Source organism: Macrobrachium nipponense, chromosome 24 (assembly GCF_015104395.2).
Source record: "Macrobrachium nipponense isolate FS-2020 chromosome 24, ASM1510439v2, whole genome shotgun sequence".
NCBI classification, from domain to species: Eukaryota; Metazoa; Arthropoda; class Malacostraca; order Decapoda; family Palaemonidae; genus Macrobrachium; species Macrobrachium nipponense.
Window position 1 is genome coordinate 54236046 of NC_061091.1, and position 23193 is coordinate 54259238.

The 23193-nt window shown below is 44.9% G+C and overlaps 1 protein-coding gene across 1 annotated transcript in view; it reads left to right on the plus strand.

Moving 5' to 3' along the window:
- Positions 1 to 23193, plus strand: part of LOC135203116 (helicase domino-like) — a 209546-nt gene that overhangs the window by 49457 nt on the left and 136896 nt on the right. The window contains exons 8-13 of the mRNA XM_064232755.1: positions 1906 to 2092; positions 7673 to 7809; positions 8056 to 8242; positions 8456 to 8598; positions 8720 to 8940; positions 9133 to 9366. Of these exons, the coding sequence (XP_064088825.1) occupies positions 1906 to 2092; positions 7673 to 7809; positions 8056 to 8242; positions 8456 to 8598; positions 8720 to 8940; positions 9133 to 9366 (1109 nt within the window). The remainder of the gene's footprint in view (positions 1 to 1905; positions 2093 to 7672; positions 7810 to 8055; positions 8243 to 8455; positions 8599 to 8719; positions 8941 to 9132; positions 9367 to 23193) is intronic.

The following is a 23193-nucleotide window of genomic DNA, read 5'->3' on the forward strand; positions in this document are numbered from 1 at the left end:
TTAAAATGATCGTGATGGTTGGCTCGTGACTGTATCGAACCATTTTTCATGTTCTACATAAAGAATGTTACCCACAGTTCATAGGTCATTTAATGGGAAGATTCTGTCAGAACCTTGTACTTCTTCGACATGTTGTTTGACGAAGACTTTGTTGAGACGGGTCGAGTCAGGAAAGAAGTGCTAGAAAGGGCCTTGTTCATCAGAAACAAGAGAGTCTGATGAATGCGGGAAGGCAAGAACCTGTGACGTGTAGAGGAATGAACTCGTACTGAGCAATTTAAGAACGTGTCTGTTCATTGAAATTTGAGAGTTGGTTCTTTGTTTGTTATGACAAACCACTTTCAATTTCCTGTACATGAAAGATGTTGCCCAGAGGTCCTTGGACACATTTTCCTTGGGTCCTTTGGTGGCTGCTCAACAAATTGTGTAACTCATCCAGCACCCCTGGTGGTGTCAGTTGGTATCTTTTCTAAGATGATGGTATGAATGTGAAATGGATGAGGTAACTGGTCTCTTTCCTTTTCAAATTTCTTTCTCCTTTACTTCTGGAACGGTGAGTGAAGTAGCCATACTGTTTAGTTATTATCAGTGTAAGATACCTATCAGTAGCAAGACATTCCTCTCTTTAGCAAGGGGGAGAGGAATGATAAACCTATATAAGTGGATATATTGGTTTTTAAGTAGATCAGATATTCTTATCTTCCTCAGAGGTAATGAACTATGATATTGTGTAGAAACCCAGAAGTCTGACTATGATATTTATATATATCTTAGATTCTGAAATGCTGGTCAGTTGTTTCGTAGAATACTGCTAATCAGAAAACTGATAAAAGGTGGCAAACTTCCAGTTAGTTAATAGTACTTACCTCCCACCAAAAGTAAGTCTATCCTACTGTTAAGACTGAAGGTATGTTTCGTATGTGAACAAATGATGAATTTTTAATCAATTTGTATTTTTCATAACTAACAACCTTAGGTCTTAAACATACAAAGGCCCACCTCTAACCACCCCTCTAACAACTAACCTGGGTTGGAAGAATAACTAACAGGGTCACGAGGTAAAGAAGGGTATGTGGGTGGCTCCATGTCTTGTGACCAAGCACAGATGCCAATAGTCCCTTGCATGTACTTCTTTATTTTTACTTTACCGGTTTCTAGCTGGCACCAAGTATTTATCCTAATGTTAAAGACCTCAGGTTTGTTAGTTATGAAAAAAACAAGTTGATTAAAAATTTGTTATATTTTGTTTTTGAGTCGACAGCTGACGCACACCTTGCGCAAGTAATTCCATTTATGAAAGCGTAGTCATGCATTGTAGGAAAAATACAAATTACTTTTAAAATTTTTAATACACTGTTTTAAACCATAGCCATAATTTTGGTACAAAAAATAATCTTATGTACCTTATTGTATATTTTTTAGGGTAATACGAGCATTTATCTGTGAATATTTGCACTGTATACAGGAGTTTCTTTGTTTATTATTAGTATCATAATCATTATTATGTAACCAGACTGATACATGGTAAGTGTTTTCCCTGTAGGAAACATTTGTTTTGTTTTTAAAAAAGGTAATAAAATCATTTTAGTAAATTGCTGTATTAGTTTTATGAAATTGTTGTGAATGAGTGCACCTTATTAAAGAGTTGGGGCATTTATTATGCTTCATTCCTTGTAATGTGTATTCCACTCTTTTTCTGTACAGTTTTTGTGTTAAGTATATGCTTAATTCAATAATACTGCTGTTTTAATGTCTCTTGCATTTTAAATTGATCTGTATAGTTGTACTTTGCTTTTACACTCTTTACTTTTATATTACTTATTCCTGTTTAGTTATCAAATGATGTTTATATTTTGGCCATGATTATTTAAATTTCAAAAAATTACAGTGACTTCTCCATTCCAGACGCTTGCTGCTCACAGGCACACCTCTCCAAAATAATTTGATGGAGTTGTGGTCTCTGATGCACTTCTTGATGCCGAATGTCTTTGCCTCTCATCGGGAGTTTCGGGAGTGGTTCTCCAATCCTGTGACAGGCATGATCGAGGGAAACAAGGAATACAATGAAAACATTATCAAAAGATTACATAAGGTATAACTCTCTCTCTCTCTCTCTCTCTCTCTCTCTCTCTCTCTCTCTCTCTCTCTCTCTCTCTCTCTCTCTCTCTCTCTCTCTCTCTCTCTCACACAGTGTTATTATTAAGGAGAAACCCTTAGGTGATTGCTGTGAGAATGAAATGAGGCTTGATGGTCTTGTTAGAATATAGTGTACCTGTCCCTGTGGGCTGTAGAGTCTTCAGTAATTAGATCTTGCTTCATTTAAAAGTTGCATTGAGAACTTCATTGAATATGCTAGTCAAGAAGGTTATCACGTATGGATAGATGATGGGATGATGGTTGTGAGAGAGTATGCATATTCATCACAAACCCATTTTTATATTTCCCTACCTGATAAGAGTTTGATAACAATTTATATGTGATCATTCTCTGGTGTCTTACACCATTGCACATAACCTTCAGCCGAGGATTGCACGAATTTCAACCTGAGGATGTGAACCTCAATAGTCTTCAGAAGATGCATCCTGTGTTTTGCTAATTTATGAATACTTTTTCACCCTATTCTTTGGAAGATTAAATTTCAAGTTGAAAGCTCCTGTGAGCTTGTTCCCTATGAAATTGATGTCTTTTTAATATCATCAGTTCCAACTCAGTAAAAATATTAATAATATCAGTTCTTAATTTGTTTGTTTTTCTGTTCAAGACTTAATGTAGAGAGCCTGGCTTTTAACCCTTAAATGCCGACTGGACGTATTATACGCCGACAAAAATTGTCTGTTGGGTGCTTAATTGCGAGCAGTAACTGCCGAAAATCTCAGAAATTCTTTGGTCAGTTTATCGTAATGTTTGTACCATTTTATTAGCCGTTATATAAAGATTTACATATGAAAATGTGTGCAATTTCATGTAGAATACAACATAAAATAACCCATGGTTGTAGCTTTTATCAGTTTTGAAATATTTTTATATAAATCACGATAAGTGCCAAAATTTCAACCTTTGGTCAACTTTGACTCGACCGAAATGGTAGAAAAATGCAATTGTAAGCTAAAACTCTTACATTCTAGTAATATTCAATCATTTACCTTCATTTTACGACAAATTGGAAAACTAGCACAATATTTTGCTTTATGGTGAATTTTTGAAAAACGCTTTCCTTCATCCGTGCACGGTAAGTCTGCCAAAAATGTCAGAAATTCTTTCGTCAGTTTGTTGTAATGTTTGCACCGTTTTATATTAGCCGGTACATAAAGCTTTATATATGAAAATGTGCACAATTTCATGTAAAATGCAACAAAAAATAACTCATTGTAGTAGCTTTTATCAGTTTTGAAATATTTTCATATAAATCAAGATAAGTTCCAAAATTTCAACCTTCGGTCAACTTTAACTCGACCGAAATGGTAGAAAAATGCAATTGTAAGCTAAAACTTTTACATTCTAGTAATATTCAATCATTTACCTTCATTTTGCAACAAATTGGAAAACTCTTAGCACAATATTTTGATATATGGTGAATTTAAAAAAAAAACTTTTTCCTTACGTCCGCGCACAGTAACTCTGCCGAAAATCTCAGAAATTCTTTCATCAGATTGTTGTAATTTTTGCACTTTTATATTAGCCGTTACATAATGTATTATATATGAAAATGTGTGCAATTTCATGTAGAATGCAAAAAAAAAACAAAAAAAAACTCATGGTTGTAGCTTTTATTAGTTTTGAAATATTTTCATATAAATTGTGATAAATAGAAAAAATTTGACCTTTGGTCAACTTTGACTCGACCAAAATGGTCGAAGACTGCAATTGTAAGCTAAAACACTTACAGTCTAATAATATTCAATCAATTACCTTCATGCAACAAATTGGAAGTCTTTAGCACAATATTTCGATTTATGGTGAATTTTTTGGGAAAAAAAAAAAAAAAAAAAAAAAAAAATTTACATCCGCACGTTAGGAATTCACGCATCATTTTGTGATAATATTTTCTCTGTTGCTTTGATCGTTTTACAATTTGTTATATACCAAAATCATCGTAATTTAGTGTACAATACAAAAAAAATTAACTCATTAGCTTTAACAGTTTTGCTCACAGTGCAATTTGTATACAATTATATATGAAATTTATTTTTCGCCGTCATACATTCCAATATTTATTTATATATGATAATGATTCTTGTTTTCATTTCTGATGGTTGCATACTAATCTTCAGGCAATGACAAAAAAAGGAGCCAAAAATGAACTCTTAATCCAAAAACTAAGCGTGCTGTAATTTTTTGAAAAAAACTTTATTTCCACTTCAGCACTAACTCTAGAATGCCGCCGGCATACGAGAGACACTTTGGTAAATAGCGGCTCGGCGTTTAGGGGATAATTGTTCCTTTTATGGTTTTAATTATTTTTACCCTTGTGTTCATGCACTTGAAGATGGTCGTTATTTAAGTTATTTATCCTATTACTGTACTTTATTTTTTTGGCTTCCAATTAGAAGTATTTATTTCAGTATGTAACAAACATTTAGTTAGCTATTACATAACAAAGAAAGACATTTATTTCATAGTTGTGCCATGCTGGGTTTGTAAGCTGTCTCTATTCTGCTTTCTCACTTGCAGGTACTGTAGTTTTCTCACTGTAGGGAGGTTGGGGATTTTACGAATGGTATATACACTATCGAAATAATACTTGATATATATTGTGAAACTTTAGAATAAATGTAGCATTTAATAAAAGACTTGCAATAACAAATGCTTACAAACAACTCTCGCTATATTGCTGGAAAATCTTTGGAAAATAAAATATAAATGTAAATGTATTATGATATGCACAGAAGTACAGCTCAATTTTCATTCAAGTTAGTGAAAACAATCATGCCACCTGTTGGTTTGTTCCATGTATGAACAAATGACAAATTTTTTATTTGTATTTTTAATAGCTAACAAACTTGAGGTCTTGGCCCTTAAATGCTGAGCCGGTATTTCCGAAAGTGTCTCCCGTATACCGGTAGCGTTCGTGAGTGAGCGCCGAAGCGGAAAAAAAGATTTTTTCAAAAAATCATATCATGCTTAGTTTTTGGATTAATAGTTCATTTTTGGCTCCTTTTTTTGTCATTGCCTGAAGTTTAGTATGCAACCATCAGAAATGAAAATAAAATATTGGAATATATGACAGGGCTAAAAATAAAATTGCATATATAATTGTATACAAATCGTGCTGTGAGCAAAACGGTTAAAGCTAATGAGTTAATTATTATTTTGTTGTATTGTACACTAAATTGCGATGATTTTGGTATATAACAAATTGTAAAACGATCAAAGCAACACACAGAAAATATTATCACAATATGATGCATGAATTTGTAACACCCTGACGTAAAAAAAAAAGCTTTTAAAAAAATACCCCATAAATCGAAATAATGTGCTAGAGACTTTCCGTTTGTTGCAAAATGAAGGTAATTGATTGACTATTACTAGACTAAGTGTTGTAGCTTACAATTGCAGTTTTCGGCCATTTCGGTCGAGTTAAAGTTGACCAAAGGTCGAATTTTTTCTATTTATAGTTATATGAAAATATTTCAAAACTGATAAAAGCTACAACCATGGGTTGTTTATTGTTGTATTCTACATAAAATTGCGCACATTTTCATATATAAAACTTTATGTAACGGCTAATTTAAAATGGTGCAAACATTACGACAATCAGACGAAAAAGTTTATGATTTTTTCGGAAGACTTACCACGCGGAGGTAAGGAAAAAGTTTTTTTTCATAAATTCACCATAAATCAAAATATTGTGCTAGAGACTTCCAATTTTTAGCAAAATAAAGGTAAATGATTGAATATTACTAGATTGTAGTAGTTTTAGCTTACAATTGCGTTTTTTTACCATCTTGGTCGAGTCAAAGTTGACCAAATGTTGAAATTGTGGCACTTATTGTTATTTATATGAAAATATTTCAAAACTGATAAAAGCTACAACCATGGGTTGTTTATTGTTGTATTCTACATGAAATTGTGCACATCTTCATATATAAAACTTTATGTAATGACGAATTTAAAATGATGCAAACATTACGACAATCGGACAAAAAAATTTCATATTTTTTTCGGAAGTTACCGCGCGGACGTAAGGTTTTTTTTTTTTTTTTTTTTTTTTTTTTTTTTTTTTTTTTTTTTTTTTTTTTTTTTTTTTTTTTTTTTTCCTCATAAATTCACCATAAATTCAAATATTGTGCTAGAGACTTCTAATTTGTTGCAAAATAAAGGTAAATGATTGATTATTACTAGAATGTAAGAGTTTTAGTTTACAATTGCGCTTTTCGACCATTTCGGTCGAGTCAAAGTTGACCGAAGGTTGATATTTTGGCACTTATCGTTACTTATATGGAAATATTTCAAAACTGATAAAAGCTACAACATAGGTTGTTTTTGTTGTATTTTACATGAAATTGTGCACATTTTAATATATATAAAATTTTACTTAACAGCTAATATAAAACTGTGCAAACATTACGACAATCGGACAAAAAAATTGGATTTTTTCGGCAGTTACCACACGGACGTAGTTTTCTCTCTCTCTCTCTCTCTCTCTCTCTCTCTCTCTCTCTCTCTCTCTCTCTCTCTCTCTCTCTCTCTCTCTCTCTCAATAAATCAAAATATTGTACTAGAGACTTCCAATTTGTTGCAAAATGAAGGTAAATGATTGAGTATTACTAGATTGTAAGAGTTTTAGCCTACAATTGTGGTTTTCGACCATTTCCGTCGAGTCAAAGTTGACCGAAGGTTGAAATTTTGGCACTAATCGTTATTTATATGAACATATTTCAAACCTGATTCAGGCTACAACCATGGGTTGTTTTTTGTTGCATTCTACATGAAATTGCGCACATTTCCATATATAATACTTTATGTAACGGCTAATATAAAACTGTGCAAACTTTACGACAATTGGACAAAAAATTTCTGATTTTTTCGGAAGTTACCCACGCGGACGTAAGGAAAAAGTTTTTTTCATAAATTCACCCTAAATCAAAATATTGTGCTAGAGACTTCCAATTTGTTGTAAAATGAAGGTAAATCATTGAATATTACTAGAATGTTAGAGTTTTAGCTTACAATTGCGTTATTCAACCATTTCAGCAGTCAAAGTTGACTGAAGGTTGAAATTTTGGCACATCATTATTTATATGAAAATATTTCAAAACTGATAAAAGCGACAACCATGAGTTGTTTTTTGTTGTATTCTACATGAAATTACGCACATTTTCATATATAAACTATGTACAGTGGGGCCTCGTTATCCACGGGGGATAGGGCCTAGAACCCCCCCGTGATAAGTAAATACCCGTGTTATCCTGATACCCCCCTCAAAAATTGCTTAAAACTGCCTACTTTAATAGTTAACCCACCCAAGACCACTATTCCAATGTTTATAACTGCCTACTTTAGTTCAAACACCAAATATGTTTTCAACTATCACCTAAAACTAAATTCAAGGACAAAGTTTTAAAGTTATTGTACAAAATTAGCCTTAAAAACTAAATGTAGTATATGTATACTGTACATAGGTATGTAGTTTCTAGTTTTGTTGAATAATATTTAATTTTTTTTTTTACAGGTGCTAAGACCCTTTATTTTAAGAAGATTGAAAACTGAAGTAGAGCAACAAATGCCCAAGAAATTTGAGCATGTTGTCATGTGTCGTTTGTCAAAAAGGCAGCGGTACCTTTATGAGGAATTCATGTCAAGAACCAAGTAAGTTCGTCCTTCAACAGTTTTACTTTTGAAATGTATTGAAATAAAGAAATGTACAATTATATATTCTATTTTTATCTAGTTTTTAAAAAGAAGTGGAATTTAAACAAAGTCAGAAAATAAACATTCGCTTTATTAGTTTGTTAGATTGTTTATTATCCGACTATGTCGTTGTAAAGAATTTGAATTATATTCCTGTGTAATTTTTTATTTTATTCTTGTGCAATTTTTCTTTCTTCATTATAGGACAAAAGAAACTTTAGCCTCTGGTAATTTCTTGAGTGTGATTAATGTACTGATGCAGCTTAGAAAAGTATGCAACCACCCCAACTTATTTGAACCTCGGCCTACAATATCCCCTTTTATGATGGGGGGCATACAGTATGATGCACCATCCATCATTTATGGAATATGTGATTATGATCCTTTTAAGGTAACATTCTAGATTTTATTATAGTATTTGCTTTTTGGGTTCAATATATGAAAATTGTTTTAAGTTATGTTAGGCTGACAAAATTGAAAAAAAAAAAAAAAACAATGGATGGAATATGGTTGAAATATGTGTATAATAAAAGATATAGTGGTTATGAATTAATTATTATGGGGTGTTAAGAGAGATTATGAATAATTTTTTTTTCTTCCACAGCACATTGACCTCTTCAGTTTGAATTTGCTTCTTGCTGACTTGGAGCTTTGTTTGACTGCCTTTGCTGCCCATCGCATTCGAAAATTTCAAGCCTCGCGACGTCTTATTGAGGAGATTGATTCCGCAGCTGATCCACCCCCGAAGTAACTATTAGCATAAAAAACTACTGTATATTATTTTGCAATGTAAGAATAACCTATTGTAAAATAAGAGCTATTATTCAGTTAATTACTAGAGTGTAGCAAAATGGACAAACCATTTCAGGTGCCCTGCGGGAAAGATAAAACTTCATGTTCGGCCATCTAGTCAGTCAGTGCCCAAACCACCTGGAGTGTCCCCAGCTAACACTCCAAGACCTACACTTGCAACTGGATCTGTTCGCCCCCAGTTGGCTCCTACTCCAACATTAGCTGCAGCTCCAACTGCTCTTCAGGCTGGTGGAGGAGTTCGTTTCCATCTTGTTCAGCAAGGTGGAACTATTAAAGGTGCGTATTTTCTTTAATACACTTGTAAGAAAACTACTTGCTCTAGCATAAAGACTGGTAAGATTGATCATTTATGAAGGTTTTCCTCATAATGTATTGATAACAATTTTTTTTTTTAATTCATATGAGCAAGTATTACTTATGTAGGAAATAAACTTGTGCAGTGCCTTATTAATGGAGTATTTCTTACAGCAATCCAAGTTCCAGCAAGTGGTTCAAATATTGGTAGTTTAGTCATACAGCAGACCCCTCAAGGACCTCGCCTGATGGTGCCGCAGCGCACTAACATTGGGTCTCCAGCTGGCACTGCCACGGTAGGAACAGCATCACCTTCTGGAGGGCTGCAGCTTTTGCAGACTGCTTCAGGCCAGTTATTATTGACTACAGCTCCTGTGCAAAAGCCAGCAACTCCTACACTTTCCCAAGGTCAGTAAGAGGGTTGGTTTACATATTTAGATCAGGGGTGAGCGAACTGTAAAGTGCAAGGGACACATTCAGAATTTCACAATGTAAAGGGCCTCAAAGTATATTAAGCAAAAAAAAAAAATTTATAATTGAAAAAGGACAAATCAAAATGCTTTAAAGAAAAAAAGCAATTAATTTTTATTAACCCTTAAACGCCGACTGGACGTATTATACGTCGACTTAAATTGTCTGTCGGGGGCTTAATTGACGTACGATACTTCAACTACAAAAAGTTTTTTTAAATATTCGCGGAAAAATAGTTATGGACCTAGTTTGCGGAAAAAATTTTAAATCGCGCCTTGAGAGACGCTGGGAGTTCACGGATCAAGCTGTTGTTTTGTTTACAAGCATTACCTAGGCACGCATGTGTGAATTTCTTTCTTCTCACACTAAAAAGCATCAGCGACACATCTCAGAAATTCTTTCGTCACCTTGTCGTAATTTTTGCACCGTTTTATATTAGCCGTTACATAGAGTTTTATTTATGAAAATGTTAGCAATTTCATGTAGAATACAACTAAAAACAACCCATGGTTGGAGCTTTTATCAGTTTTGGAGTACAGGCGGTCCCCGGGTTACGACGGGGGTTCCGTTCTTGAGACGCGTCGTAAGCCGTAAATCGTCGTAAGCCGGAACATAGTCCAAAATCCTAAGAAAACCTTACTTTTAATGCTTGGGGTGCATTGAAAACTATGTAAACTGCATTCTTATGGCATTTTTCATAAAAAAAAAAAACCTTCAAATATTGATTATTTTGCACTTTTGGTGTCATATTTCATCTCCCAGATGAGCGTTGTAGGCGTCGTAACCCTGGAAATAACGTCTATTGACAAGCTTTGTAACCTCGGAACGTCGTAAGCCGACACCGTCGTAACCCGGGGACTGCCTGTATTTTCATATAAATCACAATAAGTGCCAAAATTTCAACCTTCGGTCAACTTTGACTCGACAGAAATGGTCGAAAAACGCAATTGTAAGCTAAAACTCTTACATTCTAGTAATATTCAATCATTTGCCTTCATTTTGCAACAAATTGGAAGTCTTTAGCACAATATTTCGATTTATGGTGAATTTTTGAAAAACACTTTCCTTACATCCGTGCGCGGTAATTGCCGAAAATCTCGGAAATTCTTTCGTCAGTTTGTCGTAATGTTTGCACTGTTTTACATTAGCCGTTACATAAAGTTTTATATATGAAAATGTGTGCAATTTCATGTAGAATACAACAAAAAATAACTCATGGTTGTAACCTTTATTATTTTTGGGATATTTTCATATAAATAACAATAAGTGCCAAAATTTCAACCTTCGGTCAACTTTGACTCGACGGAAATGGTCGAAAACTGCAATTGTAAGCTAAAACACTTACAGTCTAGTAATATTGAATAAATTACCTTCATTTGCAACAAATGGGAAGTCTCTAGCACAATATTTTGATTTATGGTGAATTTTTTGAAAAAAAAAAAAATAAATTGTTCCGATACGTAATACAAACCCTCGGTCCTTTAACAATAGGAAGGTAACTAGCGGCAGCTGGGACGGTCGTAAGCTTCGAACAAGGGGAGAACGGTAGTTAACTGCTTGTCCGATCGTGCGCGCGCCCGCGCGCCCGAGAGGTGAAGAATCACTTTTGCTTTCGGCCGCGGGTGTGAAAGGCGTGTTCGTCATCGCTCTCTGCCGCTTCATCGTCGTATGCTTTGTTTATATTGTGTTTTCTACTAATGGTTTGGTTTGACTTGAAAATGAAACTGTAAGTACACTGTTTTCATTTTCATTACTTAATTATGAATCAACATGGAGCTATCGCCGTAGAGACGGCGATTTCCGCTCTTTTCATGAATTGAACCCTTGAATTATGTCTCGGTGCCGAGGGCGGGCGCACTCGCGCCGAGTCATGTATTTTTGGGCGAAAGTGTGTAATTGAAAGATGTAAGTACTCTTTTTCATTATATTTTTGCCCTGTGCGTTCGTTGCCGAGAGCTTGATTGCGCTCGGCAAGAGCCTCTTATTTTGTATGAATAGAATGCAATGAAAGTGGATTCGCAATGCAGTTTTCTTTTCATTTTCATTTATTAATTGCATCAAATTTAATTTTGGATCAAATTCCGCTCTTACCGGGAATTAATCCTTACGATTTATTGCTGTGAAAGTGAAAATAGCAAGTGCAGTATTGTTCATTTTCATATATATTTATGATAGCATCATATTATTATGGATCAAGTTTCCGCTCTTACCGGGAATTGATTTTTTCCCTCTTTAAGTTCTATGAAGTGAATCGCAAGTGCAGATTCTGTTTCTTTTTCATTTTCATATTACTTTTCACTGCTGTGCGGGGGTAGGGGAAGCGAAGGTCTGCCAGGAAGTCGTCGGAAAGCTCTCCCGCGACTCCCTTGGTATCCGATTCTTCGTCTTCTTTCCTGCCCCCCCCCCCCCCCCCCCCCCCCCCCCCCCCCCCCCGCCCCCCCCCCCCCCCCCGCTCAGCTTCCTCGTATTTTGTTTTTGGGGTCTTCCTTCCGTTCGGGGTGGGGTGGGGCATGTCTCCCCCCCCCGTGCGTGAGGGAACCCCTCTTACTAATCTGTCTGTGCTACCGCAGGTGCTACAGCCGTGGGAGACGACCTTGGACAGGTATGGACCACTGCGGCTGCAGGGCGTGCCTAGCATCCACGATCTGCTGCAGAGTCTAGCGAGGTCTGGGGCGGTGACCTTGGAGTGGTCTCCACTACAACCTTCACGGCCGCTTATGCTGCTTCCCCCCGCTGGTCTACACCCCATGCTGTGTCGGTGACGCCGTCTGCCGCTTCTAGGGCCGGTCGCCGCCGTACCGAGGAGGGGTATGCCGCCGCTGCCTGTGTTTTCTTCGTGTTGCCTGCCCCAGACTTCCGCTGTTCCAGCAGCTCGCCCCTGGACCGGCCGCCAGTACCACGCTGGCTGCCGATGATTCTACGAGGCGATGGCTGGGCCTGCCGTACCTGTCGCTGATGTGGTTCCCGCTACTGGCTTGGCTGTCCCTTCTGTGTTTACCGCTGCCGCTGTTCCTGCCGCTCCTGAGCTGGTTGCTGTTCCTGTCGCTCCTGGTTCCTGCGCCTGTCCATGCTGGTCCTGCCCATGGTGTGTCTTCCCCAGTCCCAGGTCCTTCCGGACAGGTGCAGTCGGGCCGTGTTGCTTCGGCAATAGGCCCGACTCCGGCCTGGATGGAGGACCTGACGACTGTCCTGCGTGAGCTGACGAAGAAGAGGAAGGTGTCATCTTCGTCTGTTGCTGCCTCTTCCCCTTCGACTTCTAAGGCCCATAAGCCGAAGAAGAAGAAGGCTGCCTCCCCCCCCTAAGAAGTCTCCTTCGGGAACTTCTAAGGGCCCGTCCCACCTCGGTGGGACGGGGGTCCTTCGCTGGTCCTTCCTGCTGGTCCTCCTGCTCCTTCGGGAGCGGGGCCCGTCTCCCTTCCGTAAGGAAGAGATAGACGGGGACCAGAGGAGTATCGGTTAGCTCTGGTACTTCCTCGCCTGGTGCTAGCGGCGATGCCGCTACGCCAGGTTCCGGCTCGGTCTCCTCGTTACCTTCGCGGGAGATCCCGAGTGTACGCTCTCCCTCGGGAGACCGTGCAGCCAAAGTTTCGGCGCCAGAGTTCGCTCGGCGCCAAGACCACGGCACGGAGCAGAAGGCTGGCGAGAACCGCTCATGGTTGACTCTCGCCAGGCCAGCGGCCGCTCTCATGCAGCGACCAGCTGGTAACCGGGTTTTGTTTCCCCCTAAGAAGACTCCTTCGGAACTTCGAAGGGCTCGTCACATTCCGGTGTGACGGGGGGGTTCTTCTGCTGGTCCTCCTGTTCCTTCGGGAACGGGGCCCGTCTCCCCTTCTGAGAAGAAGAAGAAGACGGGGACCAAGGGTGTGCTGGCTACCGCTGGTACACCCTCGCCTGGTCTTGGCAGCTCTGCTGCTAAGCCAGGTACCTGGCTCGGTTTCTCGTCCGCGAGAAGTTCCGAGTGTACGATCTCCTTCGGGTGACCGTGCAGCCAAAGTTAAGACGCCTGAGTTCGCTCAGCGTCATGACGCCGAGGCACGGAGCAGAAGACTGTCGAGAGCCGCCCCTCAGGTGACTCGCCAGGCCAGCGGCCGCTCTCGCAGCGACCAGCCGGTACCTCGGGTGGACGTGACGGTCTCTGACCGGCCACGGGTTTGAGGCTGGGAAGAGGCCCCCCAGGTCCCCTCGACCGACGGTACCAGCCTCGGCTGGTACCAGCGGTTTGACGTGCCGCGAGGACGCTCACCGGTCTCACGGCGAAAGCGAGCTCTGCAGGTCACCTGACCGCCGCTCCCACAGGGACCGGGCGGATACGGTGACCAGCAGCAGCTCGTCTGACGCACGGGACCGGGGTCGACGTGCTCAGTCGAGCCGCTCGGCCACAGGTGAGCGGCACGGCCAGGCCTGCAGATCGATCCCCACCGCGGGTTATTGGTGGATCGGCTGCAGCCCCCCACGTACGCTGGTCCTGCCAGCGAGCGGGGGGGGGGAGCGTCAGGTCTGTCTCTCCACTACCTTCAACTTCCTCGGGCTACACCGGGAAGAGCGAGGTAGCTAGGAGTGATCGTGAGAGGTGCGCCGCTCACGATCCCGTCACGACGCCGCACGTGCCACGTATGGTCTTAGGACCAACCAGGACGTACGCGCAAGTGATTGGAGGCGACCGTCAGGGGGAGAGGGGGTAGCGTCAGTTCTGTCTCTCCGTATACCTTCAACTTCCTCGGCATACGCCAGGAAGAGCTAGGTATATAGGAGTGATCGTGATAGATGCGCCGCTCACGATCCCGTCACGACGCCGCACGTGCCAGGTTGGTCTTAGGACCAACCAGGACGTACGCGCAAGTGATTGGAGGCAACCGTCAGGGATCTGTTGCTGGTCCTTCTTCTGAAGGAGGAGGGTCCTGGGAGCTGCTCTTGTTGGAGGGACTGGACGGTCCTACTCCTCAAGACGCTGTAACTTCCGAGATTCAGAGTAACTTTACCCAGGTTATTGCACTGATTCGTCAGCACAACGACCGGGGGGAAGGATCGCCGCTGCCCACGGCCAGCAGAGCCCATGTCTCTGCTCGAGTCGTTTTGGGGCCCGAGAGGGAACCCAAACCGACGGTGGGTATGCCGCGATCGGAGCTTACCGATTCTGTCTTGAACCAGAGTCTCTCGTCTCCGGACAAGAAGGCTCTCTCAGTTCTGGCCGGTCGATCAAGCTACTTCCACCTCCTCTACTGCGACAGCGGCGTTTCTACGTGTCTTCGGACACCGTATTTAAATACTCCTTCGGTCCTCCTGAGAGGTTTCGACCTCGACGAGGACTGGAATGAGTCGGAGGACGGTATCGGCTCTCTCCTGTCAGGTGTCGATCAGCCCCACCCAGACGACGTTCACAGTGGCGGCAGACCCTTACCTACAGTGAGAGTTCGTAACCCTCCTCGGGAAAAACGTTTTTCTCCTGACGATAACGTTTTCCCAGACTCTGAGAGGCCATCGCCGCAAGGCGATGGCTGCTCCTACTCTTCTCCAACTGCTAGTTCCACTGGGAAGGCGAGCGAGTATCCAATTCCTCCCCATTCCCTCTCTCCTTACGGCTACGAGGGAAAGGGGAAGGATCCTACAGAGATTTCTCTGTAGGATCCCACGTTGGGGACTGCGCTACCAGGGGGGACCTTCGGGTCCTACCTGACGTAAGCCCCGGTCGTTGAGGAGGGATCCTGCCCCATTCTCGATTTCTACGGGAATCGAGAGGACCACCAGCCGATATCGTTTGACGAATTCGGTGGGGGTTTCGCAGACTGCTTAGAATTCTACGGAATTTCTAGCGCATTCAGAGTGTTTGGAGTTTCTTACGATCTCCAAACACTTAGGCGAGACCACGGTCCAAAGTGAGCGAGACGAGAATCCCCGATATGTTACACGATAATCGGGAACCTCGCCTATGCTCGAATTCCTGGAATTTCTAGCATTAGACAAGAAAGACTGCTGCTGAAAGAAGACTATCTCACAGTAGGCGACCAACCTGGAATAGAGAAGAACGGACGGGAATATCCAGTTTGGCTGGAACTATCGTCTTAGTATTCTGTTCACCATTGAAGCTTTCCTTCGAGGAAGACTTCTCCTTCACTCTCTTTAATAGAGAACGAAGGTGGTCGATCTCCAATCCTTATTTTGTTTTCTTGAAGGAAAGAATTTAGGATGGAGATCGTTGTTCAGAATCCTACAAATATACTACGTATATTAACCTCGCGACATGATTCTGCTAAGCAGTTGAATGGTCCGCCGAGGGGTAGGCGCATATCCTGGTTATTCTACGGATTGCGACTTAGACGAAAAGTATTCTAATTGACTAACTAGCAAACGCCCGGGTTGCCTGCAACCTCCCAGGAGTTTCCAGTTTCAATTTTTATATACTATGGTGTTGTCACAACAACACCATTTTAGCTTTTATATTTACCGAAATTCGTTTCGCTTAAATATAATTGCTCGAGCATATCTTTTTTATGCTCGGTGGTTCTAGCCGAACGCATTCCTTCGTGGAAAGGATTACTTGGCAACTCAGGATGACGAGTCAGCGACAGCTACTGCGTATTGAATTGCCCGAGGCATTTCAGTATCAGCTGCCGCTTTGAGATAGACGGTTGTTTATGTCTTTCTCACCTGCTTTGATTGAATAACAACCGTATCTCTGCCCAACAATCACGGACTTAAGTCTCTGATTAACGGGGATTCTCGCATACATGAATGACCATCTACTGCTGAGAAACGCTAGTATTCATCGTCTTCGGTATTGCGAGAATTTTAAACAGAGATATCTATTCGACTCTCATCTTTCTGTTTACCGCACGGTAACAGAATTCTGTAATAGTCTCTTGCTGCATCGTATCCCGATAATGCGAATGATTTTTGCGGAATCTGAGTTTGTCCTCAAAATATCTTGTATTCGGAGGTGTACAATTGTTCATTGTTCACCCCCGGATTAGCAGATGTATTGAAAGACATCGCCTACTCCCACACCTGCCAGCTACTTCCAAACGTTCAGCCCATGAGAAGCAGTTCTTCAAGCGGCTCTCTGTGTTTCATTACTGAAGAACGCCCCGCTTCATTGCACAACGGACAGCAATGAAATGGCGGTTAGCGTTTTCAGTCATTTGTAAGCACAGGTTTAGAATCTTGAGATTCCTTCTCTCGATTCAGCTGGAAGACGTAGGTTGCATTCATTGCCTACCTTCGTCTTCAACGTCACATAGTGTTGTTTCTCCTTAAGCTGAGATTCAACGTCTATGAGATTTTCTTGCCATCAGGGACCTCGGTCTTTTGAAGGCAATTGACTTTCGCCTTTTGAGTTTATGCATTAAGAGAATCATCGCCGCGCCGTCCGGCATCGGTGACTAACAAATATTTTATTTGTTTGGTCTCTCAGCATAACTCTTTAAAGGGCGAAGGTCACGTGACTTACCCGGAGATGCTTGGACAACTTGCCTCTACTGATTCCGAACCAGTCAGTCGGCAGCTGTCAGAGCGTCCGAGTCAGTTACGAACTATGCTGTGGACTTAGTTCGGTTGTTCCAGAGCAATCATTACTTCGTCTTAATAGCTTGTCAGTATGAGTACTGTACATAACCAAAGTCGAGAAGAGGGATAGGTCATACGACTATTCCCTTCTTTTCGTCTTAGGTAACTGCATGACTTCTCTTGAGAAGTCAAGCACAAAGGGATGGGGATTTGTGACGCTCGATTTCGTACCGATCTTCGTAGCGAAGACTCAGAACCCTTCGGTAACTGACGATTGGTTCGAGTCCTTCACAATACCCTCCCTAATGGACGTCACCGCCTCCGATACGAAGGCTATGCTGCTTTGTCCTGTGAAGGTGCGACGGAGCTGTCTGAAGAACTCGACACCCAGGATGAGTGTGGACGCCTCTTCATCATTCTCCACTCGCGTTCCGCAAGAACTTCTCCGTGGCGCAGGTAATGAAGGCAGGCGCCTGGTCCAACCGGACCGCATGCACCTCCTTCTACCTTCAGGATATTGCCCACAGTTCCTTGGATCTTTTTTCCTTGGGAACCGTGGTGGTTGCTCAACACGTTGTGTATTTTAACCCAGACCCTCGCAGGCTGAACAGCATCGAGTCCCTGGTGTGACCGTAAGAATGGATGAGGAATGAGAGTGTGACTGGCTCCTCTTCCCATCTTTTTCTTCCTCTACCTTTGGGTAGAGGGACACGGTCGTCACCCTGCTGGTAAGGACGAGATACAGGTGAGCTACTCAATGTAGGCACCATCCTATCCCTTTCAGTATGGATAGGAGTAAATATACCTTCCACTTCCTCCAACAAGGGGGAGGAAGTGGATGCCAAATTGAGACAAACCCATCATTTTATGATTGTCTCTTGCAAACAGGAACAAGTTCTTGCTTGCTGGTACGAAGAGATACGCTTTGCCTCTCTCTTAGTACTTGGCCCAGAGGTCTGACCATTGATCCTGCGGTGCACACCCCGATCAATCGGACAGAGGTTTGGATCCCTCCCTTGCTCTTACGACCAGGGAGGCACTCCATGGGGTTGGACGAACACCAGTCTGTTCACCAAAAAGACTCAGATTCCTCCCACCAAGAAGTGAGTCCTTCCTATTGTTAAAGGACCGAGGGTTTTGTATTACGTATCGGAACAAATGACAATTTGTCGAAAATTGCATTTTTCCTAACTATACAAACCTGAGGTCCTTTACATATAGTCCCACCTCATGCCACCCCTCACTCTGCAACTTTTTGCATGGGCCTAAAGCAAAAGTGATTCTTCACCTCTCGGGCGCGCGGGCGCGCGCACGATCGGACAAGCAGTTAACTACCGTTCTCCCCTTGTTCGAAGCTTACGACCGTCCCAGCTGCCGCTAGTTACCTTCCTATTGTTAAAGGACCTCAGGTTTGTATAGTTAGGAAAAATGCAATTTTCGACAAATTGTCATTTTTTTAACGTCCACAAGGCGTTACGAATTCATGCATCATTTTGTGATAATAATTTTTCTCTGTGTTGCTTTGATCGTTTTACAATTTGTTATATACCAAATTCATCGCAATTTTAGGGTACAATACAACAACAAAAAATTAACTCATTAGCTTTAAACCGTTTTGCTCACAGAGCAATTTGTATACAATTATATATGAAAATTTTTTTTTGTGCTGTCATATATTCCAATATTTATTTGTTCCGACACGGCATACAAACCTTCGGTCCTTTTACAATAGGAAGGTACTAGCGGCAGCTGGATAGGTCGTAAGCTTTCGAACAAGGGGTTCGGTAGTTAACTGCTTGTCCGACAGGCGCGCGCGCGCGACTGGGAGGTAAACAAATCACTTTTGCTTTCGGCCTCACAGCGAGTGGACGTGTGTGTTCGACGCTCTCTGCCCGCTTCTCGTCGTTTGCTTTCTTGAGTATATGGTTGTGTTTGTGTATGAAAGAATTCATTGTAAGTACAATCATTTCTCTCTTTTCATATTAATTGAACTGCAATTAATTAATGATGGAATCTCCTCGCCTCGCTACCCCACGGAGACTATGCCCGGGTACCGAAGGGCGTAAATGCGGGAAGTTCCGCTCTCTCACGGAGATAGACCCTCATATTGTGTGCTCGGTGTCGGGGGCGCGAATGCTCCCGAGCCGACCCTTGTAATGTGCTTATTAATTGGTCGGAGGCGCAGTGGATTTTGTATGAGGGCGGGAGGAAGCGAGGGCCTGCAAAGGAGTCGTCGGGAAGCTCTCCCGCGACTCCTTTGGTGACGGACACTTCGTCTTCTTTCCTGCCGACCGCTCAACTTCCACGTCTCGCGCCTTCCCCTTCGGGGGGGTGTCTAGGTTCCTTCTCCTCTCCTGAAGTGTCGAGTGTGTAGAGGGAGCTAGATACCCTGACGTAGAGTTGTACTCTGGGTCCTCTATCCGTTCGTCTTCGCGCGAACGGGTAGAGGATCCTTCTAATCACCCGACTTTTGCCTCCTCAGGTGCGGTTGCCGCGAAGGATGACCTCGGACAGGTGTGGGCATCGTTGGGGCTGCAGGGCGTGCCGAGTGTCCAGGGGCTGCTCTACCATCTCGCTGGCTCCGTGGCGGTCACCCATGCAACGGTCCACGACCCACCACCACCACGACCATTACAACACCCGGCTACGCTTCACCTCCTCACCTGGTGTACACCCAGCACGCGGTCTCTGTGACACCCACTACATCGGTGCAGGGGCCAGTCGCCGTAACTCGGGGGAGTGTGATGCCGCCGCCTGTGTTTGCCGTGCTGCCGCGACCGGACTTCGTGTGCCCGAAGAGCTCGCCCCTGGACCTCCCACCGGTACCTAGGATGTCTGTGCCGCTGGTCCGCCCACTAGACCGCCTAACACAGTCTGCCGTACCTGCTGTACCTGCCCAGAGCTGCTGTCCACGGACGTGACGTGGACCACTGCTGCCGTTCCTGTACCTGCTCCTGCGGTTTTCTGCCGTTCCTGTGATGCCTGCACCTGCTGATGTTGTTCCTGTTTCTGGCGCCGCTGCTCCCGATGCTGATCTGTTCGGACAGGTGCGTCCGGGCCCTGTTGCTTCGGCAACAGCAGCCCCGGCTCCGCTCTGGATGACAGATCTGACGTCGGTCCTGAGAAGGTTGACGAGGAAGAAGAAGGAGAGGAGGAAGGTGTCGTCGTCGTCTTCATCGTCTTCTTCGTCTTCGTCGTCGTCTGCCGCCTCTTCCCCTTCGTCTTCTAAGGCTCCCCCTAGCCGAAGAAGAAGAGGTCGCCTCCCCCCCCCTAAGAAGTCTCCTTCGGGAACTTCTAAGGGCCCGTCTCGCTCCGGTGAGACGGGGGGTTTATTTCCGCTGGTCACCCAAGCTCCTTCGGGGGCAGGACCCGTCTCTTCTTCCGCAAGGAAGAAGACTACGGGGACCAGAGGAGTGCCGGCTAACACCGGCACTTCCTCACCTGCTGTCAGTGGTTCGGCCACAGCAGCGAGGTCCGTCTCGGCCTCTTCGTTCGCGAGAGGTACCGAGTGTACGGTCGCTTACCAGCGACCGTGCAGCCAGGAACCAGACCTCTGAGTTCGCTCAGCGTCAGGTTCACGGCACGGGGCGGAAGACTGGTGACAGCCGCTCACAGCGACTCTCACCAGACCAGCTCTCGCTCTTGCGGCGAGCAGCTGGCATAACCCGGGACTGAACGTGACGGTCCACATGAACCGGCACGGGCTGAGCTGGGAAGAAGGTCCCCCCGTTCGCCGCCACCAGCCACGGCTGGTACCAGCGAACTGACGCACCCCCGTGAGAATACGCACCGATCTCACCGTGACAGTGGAGCTCGCCGGTCGCCTGACCGTCACTCTCACAGAGAGCGATCGGGTACGGCGACCAGCACCAGCTCCTCGGACACACGAGACCGGAGCCGCTGTTCTCGGTCCAGCCGTTCTCCACAGCGAGACGGCTCGACTAGGTCTGCAGCTCGATCGCCACCGCCGCGGGTTGGCGATCGCCTGCAGTCTTCCAAGCCCGCTGGTTCTGCCAGCGAGCGAGGAGGGAGCGTCAGGTCTGCCTCTTCCCATACCTTCAACCTCCTCGGATTACACCGGGAGGGGCGAGGTATTTGGAGAGTGATCGTGAGGGGTGCGCCCCTCAGGAATCCTCACCAAGGCGTCGTACGTACCAGGCACGGTTCTCGGACCAGCCAGGTCGTACGCACAGGTGGTTGGAGCAGACCGAGAGGGGTCTGTCGCTGTTCCTCTCCTTGAGGGAGGAGGGTCTCGGGGGTTGCCCCTGTGGAGGGGACTTGGACGGTCGCAACTCCGCAGGAAGCAGTCACTCCTGAGATCCAGAGGAACTTTGCGAGGTTATTGCGCTGATTCGTCGGCACAATGACCTCACGGAAGGATCGCTGCTCCCACCTTCCGAGCCCACGTCCTGGCTCGAGTCGTTCTGGGGCCCCCCGCCCAAGAGGGAACCCAGACCGACGGTGGGTTTGCCGCGTTCTGAGCTGCCGGACTCAGTGCTGGACCAGGTTGAATCGCTTGTCTCCGGACAAGACGGCTCTCTCAAGTCTGGCAGGTCGAGCAAGCTGCTTCCGCAACCTCCTCTGCTGCGACAAGCGGCGTTTTTTACGTGCCATCTGAAGACCCGATGCCGCCAAACGGTGAACCGGAGTTAGCCAGGCTAACTTCGGGTGTGTCTCTGCAGCAGCTCCTGTCCGAGAACCGTGGTTCTCGCAGCAAGAGACATTCGGCTGGAATCTACCGCCATGGCAGCTTTCCAGGCCGCTCTCCTGGCTAGTAATGCTGTGGTCCCTCACAGTATCTAAGGTCACAGCCAACTCCGGGGGAATTTCTCCCGAAGATGACTCGGCCTTCAGGAGACTTTTGCCAGTCTGGGGGAGGAGCCATCTCCTTCCTTGCCCACCAGACGGTGAACCTGTGGGCCAACCTGGTTCTCCGACGAAGGGACGCTGTCCTTACTCGGTTTTCCAGGGCGGCCGGGCGTGAAGCGGCGTTGGGACTTCGCAACGGACCTTTACGGAGTTCCACGTCTCTCTTCCCAGGAGAGATGGTGGACGCTGCGGTGGACAGACGGCGCACGACGACAGTGACCTGGCTGGTTCACCAGGCAGTCTCGAAGGCCTCTGGCAGCCTTGGACTGCGGCCAAGTCTAACGGCTCGGCTAGCGCTTCCTCGGTGGCTAAGACGGTAGCTGCGTCGAAGCCCCGTGGAATGACTCTGTCTTCTTCGACTTCTAGTAAGGAGAGCCGTAACCAGCCCTTCTCCCAGCCCTCCTCCTCCCGTGGAGGCTCTGGGAGGAAGTCGAAGAAAGGGGGGGAAACGCTAGGGACGGCGTTCCCCCTCACCTGCTGCCGGAAGTGGGGGGGTGCCTGGCCAGCCATTGGGCAACTTGGCAGCGCTACGGCGCCGAGACCTGGATTGTAGATGTCCTTCGGCAGGGAGATCTATTACCCTTCGAATCTCGGTCACCCCCTCCACCCTCCAATCCGTCCAACAGCAGGCGTACGTTCCAGGGGCATCGAAGGACGTAGCATTGAGACAGGAGATCAAGACCATGCTGAGCAAGAGAGCTGTAGAAATCGTCACGGATCAATCACCGGGCTTTTACAGTCGACTCTTCCTGGTGGGGGAAAAGTCTACTGGGAGGCTGGCGCCCGGTGATAGATCTCTCTCCCCTGAACCGGTTTGTTCGCCAGACCCGGTTCACGATGGAGACGGCACGCTCAGTGCTCGACTCTATCAGGGAGAACGATTTCATGCTTTCAGTGGACTTGAAGGATGCGTATTTCCAAATACCCATTCATCAGTCCTCTAGAAAGTACCTCTGCTTCATCCTCGACGGGACGGTGTACCAGTTCAGGCCACTTTGCTTCGGTCTCTCAACCGCCCCACAGGTGTTCACGCGAGTGTTCACTCTGGTGTCTGCTTGGGCCCACTCGCACGGGATACGTCTGATGGGGTATCTCGACGATTGGTTAGTCCTGGCGAGCTCCCGCTCGCAGTTGCTACAGGACAGGGATCGACTGCTCGAGTTCCGTCACGATCTGGGGATCGTTGTGAACTTCGAAAAGTCCGATCTCGAGCCCAAGCAGAGGATGAAGTACCTGGGTATGCTGATCGACACGGTAGCAGGGCGAGTCTTCCCCGCAGACTCGCGGATTAGCAAATTCAGGGAGGCAGCCAACCAGTTCCTGTCTCGGCAGGAACGGGTAGCTCAGCGATGGCAAGTCGTGATCGGACACCTGTCGTCACTCGGGAAGACAGTC